This window comes from Podarcis vaucheri, assembly GCF_965113315.1.
Source record: "Podarcis vaucheri genome assembly, chromosome: Z".
NCBI lineage: Eukaryota > Metazoa > Chordata > Lepidosauria > Squamata > Lacertidae > Podarcis > Podarcis vaucheri.
This window is the reverse complement of record NC_138758.1, coordinates 36,525,941-36,542,582: the sequence shown is the minus strand read 5'-3', so window position 1 is coordinate 36,542,582 and position 16,642 is coordinate 36,525,941. Positions and strand designations below refer to the sequence as shown.

Sequence of the window (16,642 nt, the reverse complement as noted above, 5' to 3'; positions counted from 1 at the left end):
TCATCATTATTTTCAATTGTTTTACTTCCTTATTTTCTTTACATTTATTATTCCTTGTAACTGTGGTTGAAGATGAATAAATGTTGATTACATGTTGTTATTTCTTAACTTTATTTCATTTTCATTACTAAGAATTTGGATTGGGGACCAATGGCAACTTTAAAAGCTCACTAAGGGGTCTATGAGTTCAAAAGTTTGGAAAACCATAAGAACATAAGACAAGACTGCTAGATCAGACCAGTGGCTCATGTAGTGCAGAATCCTGTTCTCACAGTGGGCAAACAAGTGCCTCCTACAAAGGTAACCAGAACATGATGGCAAAGCAACTCTTGCCTTCTGTGGTTCCCAGCAACTGGGGAAATGAGTTCCACAGTAACTCTGTGCTGCACAATGAAAGCCTTTCTTTGATCTGTCCTGAATCTTCCAACATTCAGCTTCATTGGATGCCAATGAGTTCTAGCATTATGAGACAGGAATAAAAACTTTACTCCGTGCCATGTATAATTTTATAAACATTATCTACTATGTTGCCTCTTACTCATTTTTTCTATAAACTACAATGCTCCAGATGCTGCAAACTTTCCTCATAGCAGTCACTCCAGTCCTGAAGTAAAGGATCCAGGGTTTTTAAACGAACAGCAGGCAAGTATAGCCTTAAAACAAAACAAAAAAAGGTGGGGGGACAACTGCACATGCCTGTCCTGTGTCAACTCTTTAATGAGGAGCAAATGAAATCAGGTACGCAACATGCTGCCCGTTGCTGGCTCATTAAACAAATCACGCTGTCAACACAGATGGTTTTGGGGGACGCGTGCAGTTTATCGTAAAGAGAAATTCTCCCGGCAGAAACTTGAACCACTTCCAAACTGAAGCTATCCTCCTACCCTCTTGGCACATGAATTCCAAATCCTTCAAAGAGGAAAAGAAGAACAATGATTGGTCCAGGAGATAATGAAGGCTGGGACTCACACAGGAGCATCAGCAACTTCACTGCTGTACCCACTTGTTCCCTTCACCAGATTTAACCATTGTTAAAAAAACCCTTGAAACGAAACCCACAATCAAATTAATGAGTAGAAGTTAAGCGATAAGTGTTCACTGTTAACTCCTTAAGGGTATAAGAACAGCTTTCCTGCTGGATCAAGTCAATGGCCCATCTAGTCTAGCATCCTGTTCTCACAGTGGCCACTGAGATGCCCCAATGGGGAACCCTCAACCAAGACCTGAGCACATGGGCAATGTCCCCTCTTGAAGTTTCCAGCAACCAATATTCAGAAGCATTACTGCCTCCGACCATGGAGTCTGATTATGGCCGGTAGCCATCAACAGCCCTCTCCTCAATGAATCTGTCTAATCCTCTTTTAAAGCTATCCAAGTTGGTGACTATCACTGCCTCCTGTGCGAGTGAGTTCCACGGTTTAACTACTGTGTGGAGTACTTTATTTTCTCTGTCCTGAAACTTCAAACGTTCAGCTTTATTCGATGCTCACAAGTTCTAGTGTTTTGAGAGAGGGAGAAAAGTTTTTCTCTATCCACTCTCTTCATGCCAGGGATAATTTTAAAAACCTAGATCAGGTTGCCTCTTAGTCAAATTTTCTCCAAACAGAAAAGCCCCCAACCTTTCCTCATAGCAGAGTCGCTCCTTCCCTTGTTCATTTTGGACCATTCATGCAGGGCGCTGGCTAGGCTTATGGGGCCTTTACTGTTGCTTGTTTGAAGGCAGAGTCTGACCTACATCCTGCCTAACACTCCCTTATGCATGTGTGGGGTGGGGACAAGTTTAATAGCATAAAAAATAAAATAAAATGTAAGCTCCTAGTTACCATCTACAGAGGAATCCCTGAAAACCTTCTAGGAACCCCTCAGTTTCTGGAACACATTTTCAAAACCAAAAGCAGAAGGGTTTGGAAGTATAGGCACTTTCCCTCTCTCATTTGGGGAAGGGGCCATAGTTCATTGGTACAGCATCTGTCTTGCATGCAGAAGGCCCCAGGTCCAAGCCTTAGCAGTACATCCAGGTAGAGTTGGTAGAGATTCCCTACCTGAGATCCTGGAGTCATTGTAGACAGTACCGAACTGGATAGACCAGTGGTTTGGCTCAGCATAAAGCAGTTTTCTATATTCCTTTATAAAAATTGAGACAGCTCTTTCCAGCAACAGCCATGACAATCTTCCACAGGAGGGAAAGGCACAGCAATACTGGGATAGCATAATCCCAACTCTTTAGCAGTTTCATGTTTTATGTTGTGGCCAAAACACACACATGCACACCTCCATCCAGAAAAGAGAGAGATGCATTGTCACAGTCCAAGGATACACTGCAGCCAAGTAAAGACAATCAAGGAGGGAGCAGAATGGTGAAATGGGCATGAATCGTTCAATCATAGAATTATAGAGTAGGGCCTAGAGAGATATCCCAGGGCTGGATAGAGAGGTCTGGAGAGATGGATTCAGCCCAGGGGCCTGAGCTTCCCTCACCTATAAACTATATCACATATTGTGACAGTTTCTTCAGGCAATGCTTCCCACTTGCATCCAGCACAGCCTCCTCCTGCCACCCTGTGGACATCTCACAACAGATTCCTGTAAAAAAGACGTGTGTCTTTCTTTGTGTGCATTATCACCACCACCAGAACATCTTGGTTCAAACATCTTAGCGCATATCATGCCCATTCTTCAACACACTGCTTGGTCAAAGGTGTCTCCAGATGTTTTGCTACTCAATCAAAATCTGTGGTCACGACCAACTCAGTCACCTTCAATTCATCTGGAGAAGCCAGAGGAATGTAAGAAGAGCCCTGGTGGATCAGACCAGTGACCCATCTAGTCCAGCATCTTGTTCTCACAATGGCCACCAAAATGCCCCAATGGGAAATCCTCAAGCAGGATCTGAGCACAAGATAAACACGCCCCATGCATGTGATTGTTGTTGGAAAAGTGGAATACAAATATAAAATCAAAATCTATCGAATTCTCAGCAACTGGCATTCAGAGGCATACTGCTTCTGACAGTGAGGCTGGAACATAAGAAGAGCCTAGCTGACAGATCTGATCAATGACCCAGGATCCTGTTCTCATAGTGGCTAACCAGATGCTCCAATGGGAGGCTCACAAACAAGACATGAGCACAATAGGACTCCCTGCCCCATGGCTTTCAGCAACTGATACTCAGAAGAATGCCTAGTGGCCATAAAAGTATTCAAAACACTCTTATGTCTCCTAGTAATGGTTAAGAGACCAGCCCACTTTGTGTCTACACTGGAAGTTTACATGGTATTCCTGGGCTCTTTACCGACAAAATCCACAATCAAACTGTATCATCAGATTCATGTGTCCTTTCTGCATATAATACAGAGGCTGGGCGTGTCCCTTGCCTGAAACCCTGCAGAGCCACTGCCAGTCAGTGTAGACAATACTGAGCTAGATGGAACCATGATCTGACTCTAAACAAGACAGCTTCCAATGTTTTTATATCCCTAGTGCATCTCTTAATACTTTCATGGTCCAGATACGACCACATCTAAGCAATTCAAAGCTCAGCAGATTCTGGAAAGGAGTTGCAGGCAGTATCTCCCATGGGTATAAAGTATGATTCTGCAGATCATTTTCACACCAGGCCATCTCCCATTTATTCTTAACATTACGATCTTGTATTCTGATTTAATATTTTTTATACAAGAGATACAGAGACTTAGATAGTGGCAGCTTTAGGCACATCAGTTCTCTCCCTCTCTGTGTGTGCGTGTTACTGATGAACTCTGGATTCCTCCACTTTGTAACACATATTACAAGTCTCTTAGGACCATGAGTTCATTCCTTTCAGCCCAGATATCCATGGATTCCACAAGCGATGGAGCCGGAACCTTGAACTCCACCTTCAGTTACAACAAACAGATGAGCTCAGCTTCCTGAAAAGCAGCACATACAAAAAAGGAGATTTGTTCCTCTCCCCATATTGTGCTGACGAGAAACTTTCACCTGGGCTCAGCCTACTTAAGGTCTGGTCAGATAAATGACTTTTTTTATTTAAACAATTGGGAGTGCATAATTTTGTAGGTCCCTCTGGTGGAGGGGACCCAGCATTTGGATTGCAGATTTATTTTTATTTTTTATACCCTCCTTTTTTCTCCAAGGTGATATACATGGGTCTCCCTCCTGCTCATTTCATCTGCACGCAACAACCTGTGAGGTAGGTTATAGGCTGAGAGGGAGAAAGGGACAGTGATTGGCCCAAGGTCACACCCAGTGAGCTTCATGGCGGAATGGGGAGCTCCCACAGGTCAAAGTCCAAAACTCTAACTGATACATCACAGTGGATCTTTGAATTTGATTTGCCTCTCCATCATTTTGTATGTGCAACTGTCAGGACTATCTACTGATCAGTATGAAAGAAGTCACTGAAAGAAATGCACAAGCCACCCTACCTGCTACCTCCACATCATGTCCAAGTAACTGTACTTCATCACCACAACCACCTGTATAAAGTATCAGTATTGTAAAATGAGCCCTACTGGATCAGATGGGGGGGGTCCTAGTCTAGCATCCTGTTCTCACAATCGCCAGCTGAGAATGCCCCAACGCAAGATATTGGGAAAAATATTATGTTTGAACAATGGGGAAAATTGTGGAAAGAAGATATGAAATTCACCATGTGTTATATACTGAAAGAAAATTACCTTAAAATGCAACATAGATGGTATTTAACACCTGAAAGAATAGCAAAAATGAATAAAAACTGTAGCGATATCTGCTGGCGATGCAACACGGGAAAAGGTACTATGATACATATATGGTGGAATTGTTTAAACATCAAACAATTTTGGGAAATAATGTATAATGAAATGAAAAAAATGTTTAGATACTCATTTAGGAAAACACCAGAAGGTTTTCTATTGGGAATAGTACCAGGAAGCCTAAAGGAAGAAGATAAGACCTTATATTTATACGCAAGAGTAGCAGCAAGGCTATTGATTGCGAAAAACTGGAAAAGTGGTATAATACCGACAAAAACAGAGTGGCTTGCCAAATTATTGGAGTATTACAATATATCCAAAACAATGGAAGAAATTGGAAGGATTTCAAAAGAAAAGATAGATAGGGACTGGAAGGTGTTTAAAAGATACTTGCAAAATCATATCGAAAAATCAGAACTCCTATTAGAATAAACAAGTTCCGTTTCAAATACTGAAATATCAAATAAGAATGGAAAACAAGGTGTAATAGAAAAAGAAGTATGAAATTAGGGTAAAGGTGTGTGAAAGAAAGTAATAGAAGTGGAAAGAAATTGTAATTGAGTAGATTGGAAGTCAAACACAAAGGTGGGGTGAAGGGTTGGTGGATGGTGATGGGGAAAGGAACTATTTGTGGGATTGAGTGTAAGTATGTTTGAACATTTTTAAGGATTGTATGAAATGTATGTTTGTATGCTTGTATATGTGTATTAATGATGAATTTAAATTAAATAAATAAATAATTTATATAAAAAAAGAGAATGCCCCAACTGAGAACCCTGCAAGTAAGACCTCTCTAGCTGTTTCCCATCACCTGGTATTCAGCAGTAGACTGCCCCTGGGCATGGAGGTTCTGCTACCATAACAGATCTCCTTAAGGGGAGACTGGCTGCTGGATCAGGCCAAGAGGGGCCCATCCTGTTCTCATGGGGGCCAACCAGATGCCCCAGTAGAAAACCCGCAAGCCAGAAATGAGCAGAGCAGCAGCTCTCTCCACTTGCAATTCCCAACAACTGGTATTCAGAAGCATAATGCCTCCAACAGTGCAGGCAGAACATAGCCATCACCAATAGTTGTCACTGATTCTTCCTGGAACACAACCAGGCCTCCATTGCCAATCTTCTTTTGCAATGTGAAGCCACAGGAGAGAACAAGGTAAGCTTTAGAGTCTAGTTTGTGTGTTATTTAATATTTACAAAAATAATTACATACCAACCCTTCACAAAACAACTTATAAATGCAATGTAAAACTATCATTAAAATGACTGGCTACTTAAGAAGTTTTTGTTATCTGCACTGGCTGATAAGCATCAACAAAAGTCTTCAAGAGACACCTGAAAGTCAAAAGCAAGGGTTCCTGTTGAATCTCTGCCAAAAGAGTGTTCCACAGCATGGGGGTTTTGATATTCAATGACCATTAGCACTTCTCTGGTTGACTTAAGTAAGCAGGCTAAGTTATAAGGCCTCAGGTAGTCCTTAAAGTAAAGCATGTTGTTCATGCAAGGTCAGCACAAAGGCTCAGCCAGTGCCCCAAATGAACTGAGAGTGCATCCTAAAACATCACTTAAAATCCCCTGCTCCAATCAGAGATTCCACAGGAGATATACAGAAAATCATCAGCTCAACATGGAAAGGGTCCCCTGGTGAGAAGTCTGAAAACCACTAGGTATTTTCTTTCTTTCTTTTATTTGGTAGTCATCAACATGGTGCCTGCAGACTCCACTGTGCCTATTGGTCCCTCCTATGGTGTTCAGAGCTCCTGCCAACCTAGCAGTTCGAAAGCACATCAAGTGCAAGTAGATAAATAGGTACTGCTCCGGCGGGAAGGTAAACAGTGTTTCCATGCGCTGCTCTGGTTCGCCAAAAGCGGCTTAGTCATGCTGGCCACATGACCCAGAAGCTGTATGCCGGCTCCCTTGGCCAATAAAGCGAGATGAGCGCCGCAACCCCAGAGTCGGTCACGACTGGACCTAATGGTCAGAGGTCCCTTTACCTTTATGGTGCTCAGAAAAGATATTGGGAAATAACCCCATTTTGTGTTATGCCAAACATTCCATGGCCATCATTTTATGACTGACACCCACGGCATTCTCTCTAAATTCCAACCTCTCCCAAAAAAGTGACCTCTTATTTTACGTATTGTTACCTACCATTATTATATGAAAATGAATCCCACAACCTAGTAGGTGTGAGTACAGCTACAATTTAGAAGGTGTCACATGACACAGAAGCCTTCAACATGAAAACACAGGACTTGATTTCATCAGAATCTTCACCAGAATCAGAACCCCCAAATGCCTCAATTGCTCAAATGTCGAATGTGGTATGTAGTATTAATAAAGCAGACCCATTTGTACAAACCTTCAGTTCTCTTAATTCCATGTGTCATACACTTCCACAAATTAATATTTTTGCTACATCTGCAAACAGATTAAAACACTGAATGCAAATTACGCAATTATTTTTTGCATGGGAAAGGGAGTTAAAATTAAGACACAGATGGAAGCCCTTACCGTGAACCAGAAAGACATTGCAGTGGGCAGACCCATGCCTGGATGCTTCCTTCTTCCCTGGGCCTTTGATAAAGTGAAGTGTGGGCAGACTTGGCCTCCGCTGGTCCCCAAGAACTTTTCCAGGCTGCTGACCCATAAAGTATTGAAAGGTGGGTGGTCCCGACCTGAGAAGACACCAACCTTCCAGATTGGCAGAGATACCTTCACAAGGAAGTGTGTTCCTTGGGGGTAGCGTGGGACGAGGACCAGGTCACTCAAGGCATGCGGTTCAAGTCAAGAGGCAGAGCACATTTTTCCAGACACTGCTTGTTTCTCGGAACACTATATTAGAAGTTCCACTTGGCAGCCGCAAAAGCCACTAATTTATTTATTTTTTTAAGTTTTCTAAGTGAAGAGGGGAAGAAGAAGTCTTGCCCCTGATCTTCCACTGGGTGAGCCGATACTAGATCTCACCCAGGGCAGGGAGAGGTCATTTTGCTGTAGATCGGTATCAAAATTCTTCTTTTCTTTTCTTTTCTTTTCTTTTGCATAGCAATTACTTCTCACCGGCCAAAAAAACAGGCAGCATTTGGCTTTCAAGTATTATTCAAGTCTGAAAGAAAGGTGTCTGTGTGATAAGGTCATTTATTCTTCCCCTGATCACAAAAAAGGCATAAAGCAGTTAAAAATTTCTGAGGCTCTGTAGTTGAGTTCCACGGAAAGTGGAATATTTCAGTGGACTTCATGGTCTGTGCCAGACTCTACCTGTCCCATAGCAAAAGTCACAAGTCACCCAGTGGCACTTCTCTAAAGTCCCAGTGAAAGTGAAATGTGTAATTGTGTAGGAGGAGGTCATTTTGAAGAAGCAAATATTAAAGTCATCAGCAAAAAGGGAGATTAAGATGCTCCTGACCTGATCACATAATATATGAATGTCACCTGACACAGGAGTCACAACTCCAGGATGGAGGGAGATGGTAGGTCAAATCTGCACGGCAGGAGGAAGGTTTTCACATATAAGCATGACCAAGCCGGCTTCATCCCAGTTCGGCTGCTTCGCAAAGGTTTCTTGGGATATTCCTTGGGAAGGCAGATGCTTCGGATCAACTCCAGCAAAAAAACACACAAAAAAACTGACCAAAGACTGAAAGGACACCCAGAATGCCCCAAAAGAGATCAAATTGAGGATTAGTGGGGTTTGAACAGTCAACTCTGAAGCAGTAGAGCACCCCACATCCCCACCCAGCATCCAAAATCTACCGAAAAGTTGAGACCACCTGAAGCTGAATGCCAGGAGAAAGTCAGGGAGTTAGAGAGTGTTTGTTTGCAATCATAGTCTACATAGAAAGGGAAAGGGATTGAGGGGAAGAGGAAACACAGATGGAATGAAAAATGCGTGGAATGGAGAATGAGGGCTTGTCAGCAAAGAGGGAATCTCCCCTCTCACCCCCCAAGTGGAAGAGGAGAGGCAGGAAAACAAAACTTTGAGGAATACAGAGTCCGTATGAAGAAGGAAGAGAATGAAAATTCCTATTAGTTTGGGGGGGGGGTCAGGACGGGGGCGGTGTTAATTAAAGCTTCTTTCAGTTAAATGGAAATCAAAGTCCTGAAAGGGAAGGAGGGGTAAAAGGCTGAAGTTAAAATGAATAACAATGGGGAAGTGGGGGGAAGTCACAGATTCTGATTTTTTTTTAAAAATGTGAGGGAGAAAATTATCCAAAAGGTGTGTAAGAGAGACTGAGGGGAACACATAGTGCAACTCCCTGCAGAAAATGTGAGGAAGAGGGGGAAATGGGGAAAGAGAGAGAGAGCAGCACACAAGACTCCAAATATCCCAAAAATAATGATGAAAACAGCGGAGAAGGGTGGAAATATATCCCAAAGCCTTAAAGGTAGAAAGGAGATATTGACGGGACGGGACACACACGCAATCGATATAGAAAACGGGGAACGGGGAAAGAGAAGGGGGTCACAAATGAGGGAGAGAAGGAAAGGTCTCAATTTGGGGAAGGAGAAGAGGGTCTCAAATGAGGGGGCAATAGTGGGGGAGTCTTAGATTCGACCGAGAGAAAAGGGGTCTCCAATGGGGAGGGGAGAGAAGGGAAGGTCTCGAACTGAGGAGGAGAAAGGGGGTCTCAGCTTGCGTTAAGTGAACGAAGGGGAGGAATTGAGCGGGGTGGAAGGGGAGGTGGCTCAGAGCAGGCCCGAAGCGACGTTGACGGGGCGCAGCCCGGCTTCCCACCGCTTCTCCTCGCCTGGGCAGCCCCACTACCCCCGCTTTCCCCTCGCTCTCCCTGCTTCTCCACACACGCGCGCCCACACACCACGCCCTCCCGGCCCTCCAGCCCCGGAGGCTGGGGGTTGCTTCGTCCTGGGGCTGCTGGATCCAGTCAGTCAGTGTCAGCCAGCCAGCACTTGGGCGGCGGCGGCGGCGGCCACCCGGTAGCGGCCATGATGGGAAGGGAACCGGTCTGCAGAGGAGGCTCATTGTTGCCGCCTTCTCAGCAGCGGCGCGAGGGGAGGAGCTCGCAGGGACAGCGGCCCGACCAGGGAGAAGGGAAGGGGAGGCTGTGGAGGGAGCAGGGGGGCCTCTTACTCAAGAGGGTGAGGGAGAGAGATCTCAAGGTTTCCTTAAAAAAAAAAGTAAGTCTCTAGCATTTGTAGAAACTGAGCTATGAGGCAAAAGATGTAGATGTCATTATTACTCGAGTAGACCTATTGAAAGGTATGTTTGCAGCCAGGTAAGTCCTACTTAGAGCAGGTTGATTCAAGTGGGTCTGGCCAATGACGCCCATGCCATTAACTAACAGGTTTCATTTCAGTGGGTCCACTCTAAAGTAGAACTAGCATTGGATACAACCCATAATTATTAATTGCACTTACTGGTTGCTTCTTTTTTTTTACGAGAACAATTATACAAGCGTTAAAACCAAGTATACTCTGTGTGTGTGTGTGTGTGTGTGTGTGGCTTTGTGTGTCACACACCCTTGCCTGTTTCTCTGAGAAGGACTCAAAGTGGCTTACAGGTAAAAATAAGAACAGGGAAAAGCAATTAGACATTGATAAAAAGAATTACACATTGATAAAATTATAGCAGGTCTGAGCCTACCTCACTAAAAGGAAATTATTTACATTTTTGTTCGAGAAATTAGCCTGCTCTCTCCTCTTTAGTGTTTTACATTGTTGTCGTCCCCCCCCCCCTCAGGAACTTTCCTTTGGGCACTCGTTGTGTTCAACCATTTACTCCCAGGTAAATTGATATTAGATATCTTAGCGGAGTGTTCAAAGTCTAGGCATGTATACGTGTGAGCAACCTTAGGGCATCTGCAAGGGGGGCATCCCACACACAATCGCCAGATTTCCAGCTTCCATTTTTAAAAAGTACGTGTAAGCATTTTTAGAAGCTTTTTATGTTTTAAGGCAAAATATAGGGGGCACTATTATGGTGGTGGTGGTTGGTTTTTAAAAAAACTAGCCTGCTTCTTCCCCCTTCATAGTTTACTTTGGGGAACCCCCCCCCCCCGGAAAAATCCCTGCTGAGCCCTATGGATGAGATCAAGGGGGTGGGGCTTAGTCCCAGTATGTATGTGAGTACTGTATAACAGATATCAGACTTGAGGGTCCAAGCTGTTTTTCAAAGTCAAAAATACACAAAATCTATGGATCAAATACACAAACCCCCGCTGCAGGCTTGTTGACATTCTCAAAGGACTCTGGAAAATTTAGCAAGGCATGACTTAAGTCAAGGCATGACTTGTTATTGTGAATACAGTATTAGGCAAGCTTAGCGTTTCCAAAGCTTGAGACTTTGTTTACTAAACACCTACCAAATAAATATGCCTAAATCACTCTCTAGGGGTATCAGAAGATTTCCCAATGCAAATGGGCCTGATTTAAAAACATAGTACAGTTGTACCTTGGTTGTTGAACACCTTGGTACTCGTACGTTTTGGCTCCCGAACACCGCAAACCCGGAAGTGAGTGTTCTGGTTTGCAAACGTTCTTTGGAACCCAAACGTCCGGTCCAGCTTCCACAGCTTCCGATTGAGTGCAGGAAGCCCCTGCAGCCAATCGGAAGCCGTGCCTTGGTTTTCGAACATTTTTTGGAAGTTGAATGGACTTCCGGAACAGATTTCATTCAAGAACCAAGGTACGACTGTACCATAGAATTGTAGAGTTGGAAGGAACTACAAGGGTCATCTATTCCAAGTCAATGCGATGCGATGCAATGCAATGTGGGACTCAAACCTATGACCCTGAGATTAAGAGGTTCATGCTCTACCTATTCTACGTTTTGGTAGGTGGGGGACAGACTCCATGCCACTGCTGATAGCTTGCCATTCTCCATCCTGAATTCCTCCTCACACCCAGCTATAGAAACATACAAAGCTACCAGTCAGTACTATCTGTCATAGCAATGCCTGGTGGTCATTCTCCACAATCGCTGGTCTTTCTCAGCTTTTACTCTCAGAAATGCTTTTCGTTTCAGAACAGTGGCCCATGCATCTATGTGGCTGATGCCAACTGCCAATGATTTAAGATAGGGAGTCTGCCCCAGCCAGAGTGGCTTGGCTTTGCAGTCAGTGTTATGAGAGGAACAAAGGCCTCCACAATCACATGGCAGAAGATTCCAGGGTCTGTCTTTGGAATCTTTAATGCTAACTGCCAGTGACTTTCTGGGGTCTGAGGCTGGAATCTTTCCCAGTCCTTGTGTTTTAGGGAGTAGAGCATTTGCTTTGCATGCAGAGGGTCCCAGGTTTGATTCCCCCAGCATCTCCAAATAGGCCTGGGAAAGATTCCTGCCTGAAACCCCCCAAACACATTGTCAGCATAGGCAGTATTGAATTAGATAGAACAATAATCTGATTCATTAGGCCCAATATTATTATTATTTATGTCCAGCTCGTCTCCATAAGAACATAAGAAGAGCCTGCTTGATCAGGCCAGTTGACCATCTAGTCGAGCATCCTGTTCTCACAATGGCCAACCAGATGCCCCAATGGGAAACCTGCAAGCAGGACCCAAGCACAAGAGGACTCTCCCCTCCTGTGGTTTCCAGCAATTGCTACTCAGAAACATCTCCTGCCTCCAACTGTGGAGGCATAGCATTGTCATCATAGCTAGTAGCCACTGATAGTCTTATTCTCCTCCATGAATTTGTCCAATGCGCCCTAAAAGCCATCTAAGTTGGTGGCCATCCCTGCTTCCAGCAGGAGCAAGTTCCATAGTTTAACTATGTGCTGTGTGACCAATGCCTTCCTTTTGCCTGTCCTGAAGCTTCCAACATTCAGCTTCCTTTGATGTCCATGAGCTCCAGTGTTTGGAGAGAGGGAGAAAGGTTCTTCCTTATCCACTTTCTCTATGCTGAGCATAATTTTATAAACTTGTATCTTGCTGTTTCCTACTCTCTTTTTCTCTAAAATAAAAAACCCCAAAAGCTGCAATCTTACTATGTTTGCCTAGATTTGAAACACCTTTATTTTTGCACCAGGTTGTAGTTTGTGCTAGTTAAGAAGAGGTGGTGTTCTAACATTGCTTGACGAAACAAAAACGAAAACCCTACTTTTAAAATTGGGGGGGGGGGGGTTAGTATGGTTGGATTGGATGAATTGACTGGACCAATTAGTAGATGAGGAAGATGAATTATATATGTATGCTGTGTTAAAAGATAAATACCACTTATTGGAGATGGCCCAATTGCAATATTTGCAGTTGCAGAATTTGTTAATAACCCTGTTTGGCCAAGCAGCTTTTACAACATCTAAGACACCAGAGATATTAGAACAATTGATTAAACCCTTTGAGACTAAAAAGCTGGTGGTCACTTTTTATAGATATTTGGTATCAATAAATCAATCTGATATGCAGATTCTGAGAAATGAATGGAATAAAAAATGGAGGTCCCTATGTTATCTTCTACTAGTGGGAAAGTGTTTTAGCTTTTGTAGCAAAGGTGTTGGATTTTAAATTATGTCTTATATAACAAAAAATTATTGGACTCCATAGAAAGGGACTATCTACAAAAACATACTGCTGGAGAAGTAGTAAGGATAATGCTTCTTTGAAACATGTTTATGCAGTGTCCCACACAAAGTTCTGAGAGAAAATACTAGGTTGTATACATATTACTTTGGGGGAAAACCTAATACTATCAGAGAATATTATTATTTAAAATTATCTACCCACTATATGGAATTTGACAACTGGTCAACGTGTGATGGGACAATGAGCTGCTTGTGCGTAAAATCCAAGTCCCTCAGAGTTTGGTCAAACTTGCAAACCTCTGTCTGTAACGGAGCCCCTTAAACATGGCTCCGTCAGTCGCTAGCAGATTCTGACAGTGGTTGCTTTCGGAATCGTTTCCAACATAAAAGCTCCTTGGCTCGCTGGCATTGCTCACACCCTCTTACATACTCCCGTACATCTTCCCTCACCTTAGGCCACCAAAATTCCCTGGTGACCAACCACATGGTTTTGTGTTGTCCAAAATGCCCCGCCGTGGGGCTGTCGTGCAACTGCTTGAGTACCCTCCCCCTTAAGTCTCCTTCGGGGATGTACAGTGCCCCTTTGTAATACAAAGCTCCATTTCTTTCCTCGAAACCCCCTGGTTCCTCTCCCTCACCCCTAAGACCTCTGAGCTTATTCTGGGCGTATTCATCATTCTCTGTTTCCTCTACCAGTTCTCTTTGCCCCACCAATGCCGCCCCACACACCCAGCGGTCCTCTGGGATGACATGTCTCTCTTCAGGTGCCCCCTCCCCTTCCAAATATTCAGGTTTGCGTGAGAGAGCGTCCGCCCTAACATTTTCTGGACCTGGCACATAACAAATTTCAAAGTGGAATTTGGAGAACTCCTGGGCCCATCTCACTCGTGCCGTTCTCCAATACTCTAAGTTCTTGTGGTCCGTGCACACTTGCACCTTTTGTTGTGCCCCAATTAATAAATGCCTCCATCTCCTGAATGCTTCATGAATGGCTAGTAGTTCGCGGTCATACACCGTGTAGTTCCTCTCAGATTTGTTCAGCTTTCGCGAAAAAAAGGCACACGGTCTCCACTCCGACTCCTCCTTCCCAGGCTGCAGAAGCACCGCCCCCACAGCCCGGTCTGATGCGTCCGTTTCCACTCGCATCGGTTTTTGTAAATCCACATGCAGGAGCTGTTCTTCCGAAGCGAACGCCCTTTTCAGTTCCTCAAAAGCTCGCTCCGCCTCCGCCGTCCAAACGAATTTCCTCTTACTGCTGAGACAGTCCGTGATGGGAGCCGTCAAGTGGGCAAAATTTCTGATGAACTTCCGATAGAAGTTTCCAAATCCAAGGAATCTTTGCACATCCTTCCTTATTTTCGGTGTTTTCCATTCCAGTACCGCTTGGACCTTGCCAGGATCCATGGCCAATCCCTTGTCCGACAAGCGGTACCCCAGGAATTCCACCTCCTTGGCATGAAACTGACACTTCTCTAGCTTCACCCACAGCTGATTGGCTTGCAGTCTGCCCAACACTTCCCTGACGTCTTTTACATGCTGCTCCTCATTCTCTGAATATACTAACACGTCATCTAAGAAGGCCACACAATTCTTGTAAAGCAAAGGCCCCAGGACGTGGTTCATAAACGATTCAAAGCACACGGAGCCTGCTTGTAGGCCGAAGGGCATAACTAAATATTCAAATGCCCCCAAAGGGGTGAACATGGTGGTTTTCCATTCATCCCCCTTCCTTATTCGTATCAGGTTGTACGCCCCCCTCAGGTCCAGTTTAGTAAAAATCTTTCCCTTCCTGACCCTTGTCAAAATGTCATCAATTCTGGGCATCGGGAAAGTCACTGGTTCTGACACTGCATTTAAGGCCCTGAAATCCACTACAAGTCTAGGTTTGTCCGTGGTTTTTTTGTCCACAAAAAACACTGGGCTGCCCCCCCCCCAAACTTCTGCACCAATCCTGGCAACTTTCTGGCGAGCGGGGTGGTTTTCCCCTTCTCTGCATCTTGAGCCCTCCTCTCCTCGAGCCTCGCCGTCTGCAGCGCTAGCTGGACCTCCAACGCCCGGTACCTTTCTTCCAGGCTTGGACCCGCTCCAGCTCCTGCTTCTCCGGTTCCGGCTGGGTTGCTCATGATGCCTTCTCCTGCACAAGCTGCTCACGGAGACTTATGTTCGGAATCGTTTCCAACATAAAAGCTCCTTAACAGAAACACGTCTTCTGGACTCTCTGCGTGACAGTTTCCGGCGAGGAGTGGGTGTCCCTACAGGAGGTCCTGAAACCTCCCCACTGTTTTCGCTGGAGGTGTCTCTGAGCCATCCCTCCAGCTCCCTTTCTCTCAGCTCACCTCCTCTCCCCCTACTGGTTCCCTCTTCAGCTGCTGAGTCTCTCCCAACCTGTGTTGAGCCCTTTCACCTCCCTTCCTTCCGATGGCAGTTCCCTGACACAACGTAAATGGATTCTTCGTGCCCTCACTATGGTTAAAAGACTGATTAATCCAAAGACAGATAAATCAATGCCACCTTTAATCAATGAAAAGAAGATATGACAACTCTTGCAATATATAAACCGATTGTTTATAGAGGTAGATTGTTTATGGACAAATTGTTTATGGACAAATTGTTTATGGACAAATATAATGACATTTAGAATGCATTTGTAAAAAAAATATAGTAGGTTATAAATAATAATTTTATTACTTATCCTCCACCCATCTGGCTAGGTTGCCAGATGTATTGGAATAATAATTTCATTTATATTAGGCAAGCATGTACACCCCTTCATGGATCACTGCCTTGCCGTGGCGAAAGGGCTTGAATAACTCAGAGAAGCTATGAGCTATGCCATGCAGGGCCACCCAAGATGGACAGGTCATAGTGGAGAGTTTTGACCAAACGTGATCCACATGGAGCAGGAACCGGCAAGCCACTCCAGTATCCCTGCCAAGAAAACTCCATGGACAAAGACAACAGGCATATAAAAGTTATGACGCTGGAAGATGAGCCCCTCAGGTTGGAAGGCATCCAACATGCTACTGAGGAAGAGCGGAGGACAAGTACAAGTAGATTCAGAGCTGATGAAGCGGCTGGGCCAAAGCCGAAAGGACGCTCAGTTGCGGATATGCCTGGCAGCGAAAGGAAAGTCCAATGCTGTAAAGAAAAATATTGCATAGGAACCTGGAATGTAAGACCCATGAACCTTGGTAAGTTGGATGCGGTCAAAAATGAGATGGCAAGAATAAATATCGAAGAGAATACTCCCTGGAAAAGACCCTGATGTTGGGAAAGATGGAGGGCACAAGGAGAAGGGGACAACAGAGGATGAGATGGTTGGACAGTGTTCTTGAAGCTACCAGCATGAGTTTGACCAAACTGTGGGAGGCAGTAGAAGACAGGAGTGCCTGGCATGCTCTGGTCCATGGGGTCACAAAGAGTCGGACACAACTAA

At 44.5% G+C, this 16,642-nt stretch overlaps 1 protein-coding gene across 1 annotated transcript in view; it reads right to left on the bottom strand.

Moving 5' to 3' along the window:
* The window catches only part of ABL1 (ABL proto-oncogene 1, non-receptor tyrosine kinase), a 130,490-nt gene extending 120,714 nt beyond the window's left edge, over positions 1-9,776 (bottom strand). The window contains exon 1 of the mRNA XM_082207810.1: positions 7,244-9,776. Coding sequence (XP_082063936.1) covers positions 7,244-7,379 — 136 coding nt within the window. The 5' untranslated portion in view covers positions 7,380-9,776. The remainder of the gene's footprint in view (positions 1-7,243) is intronic.
* Between the last annotated feature and the right edge of the window lie 6,866 nt (positions 9,777-16,642).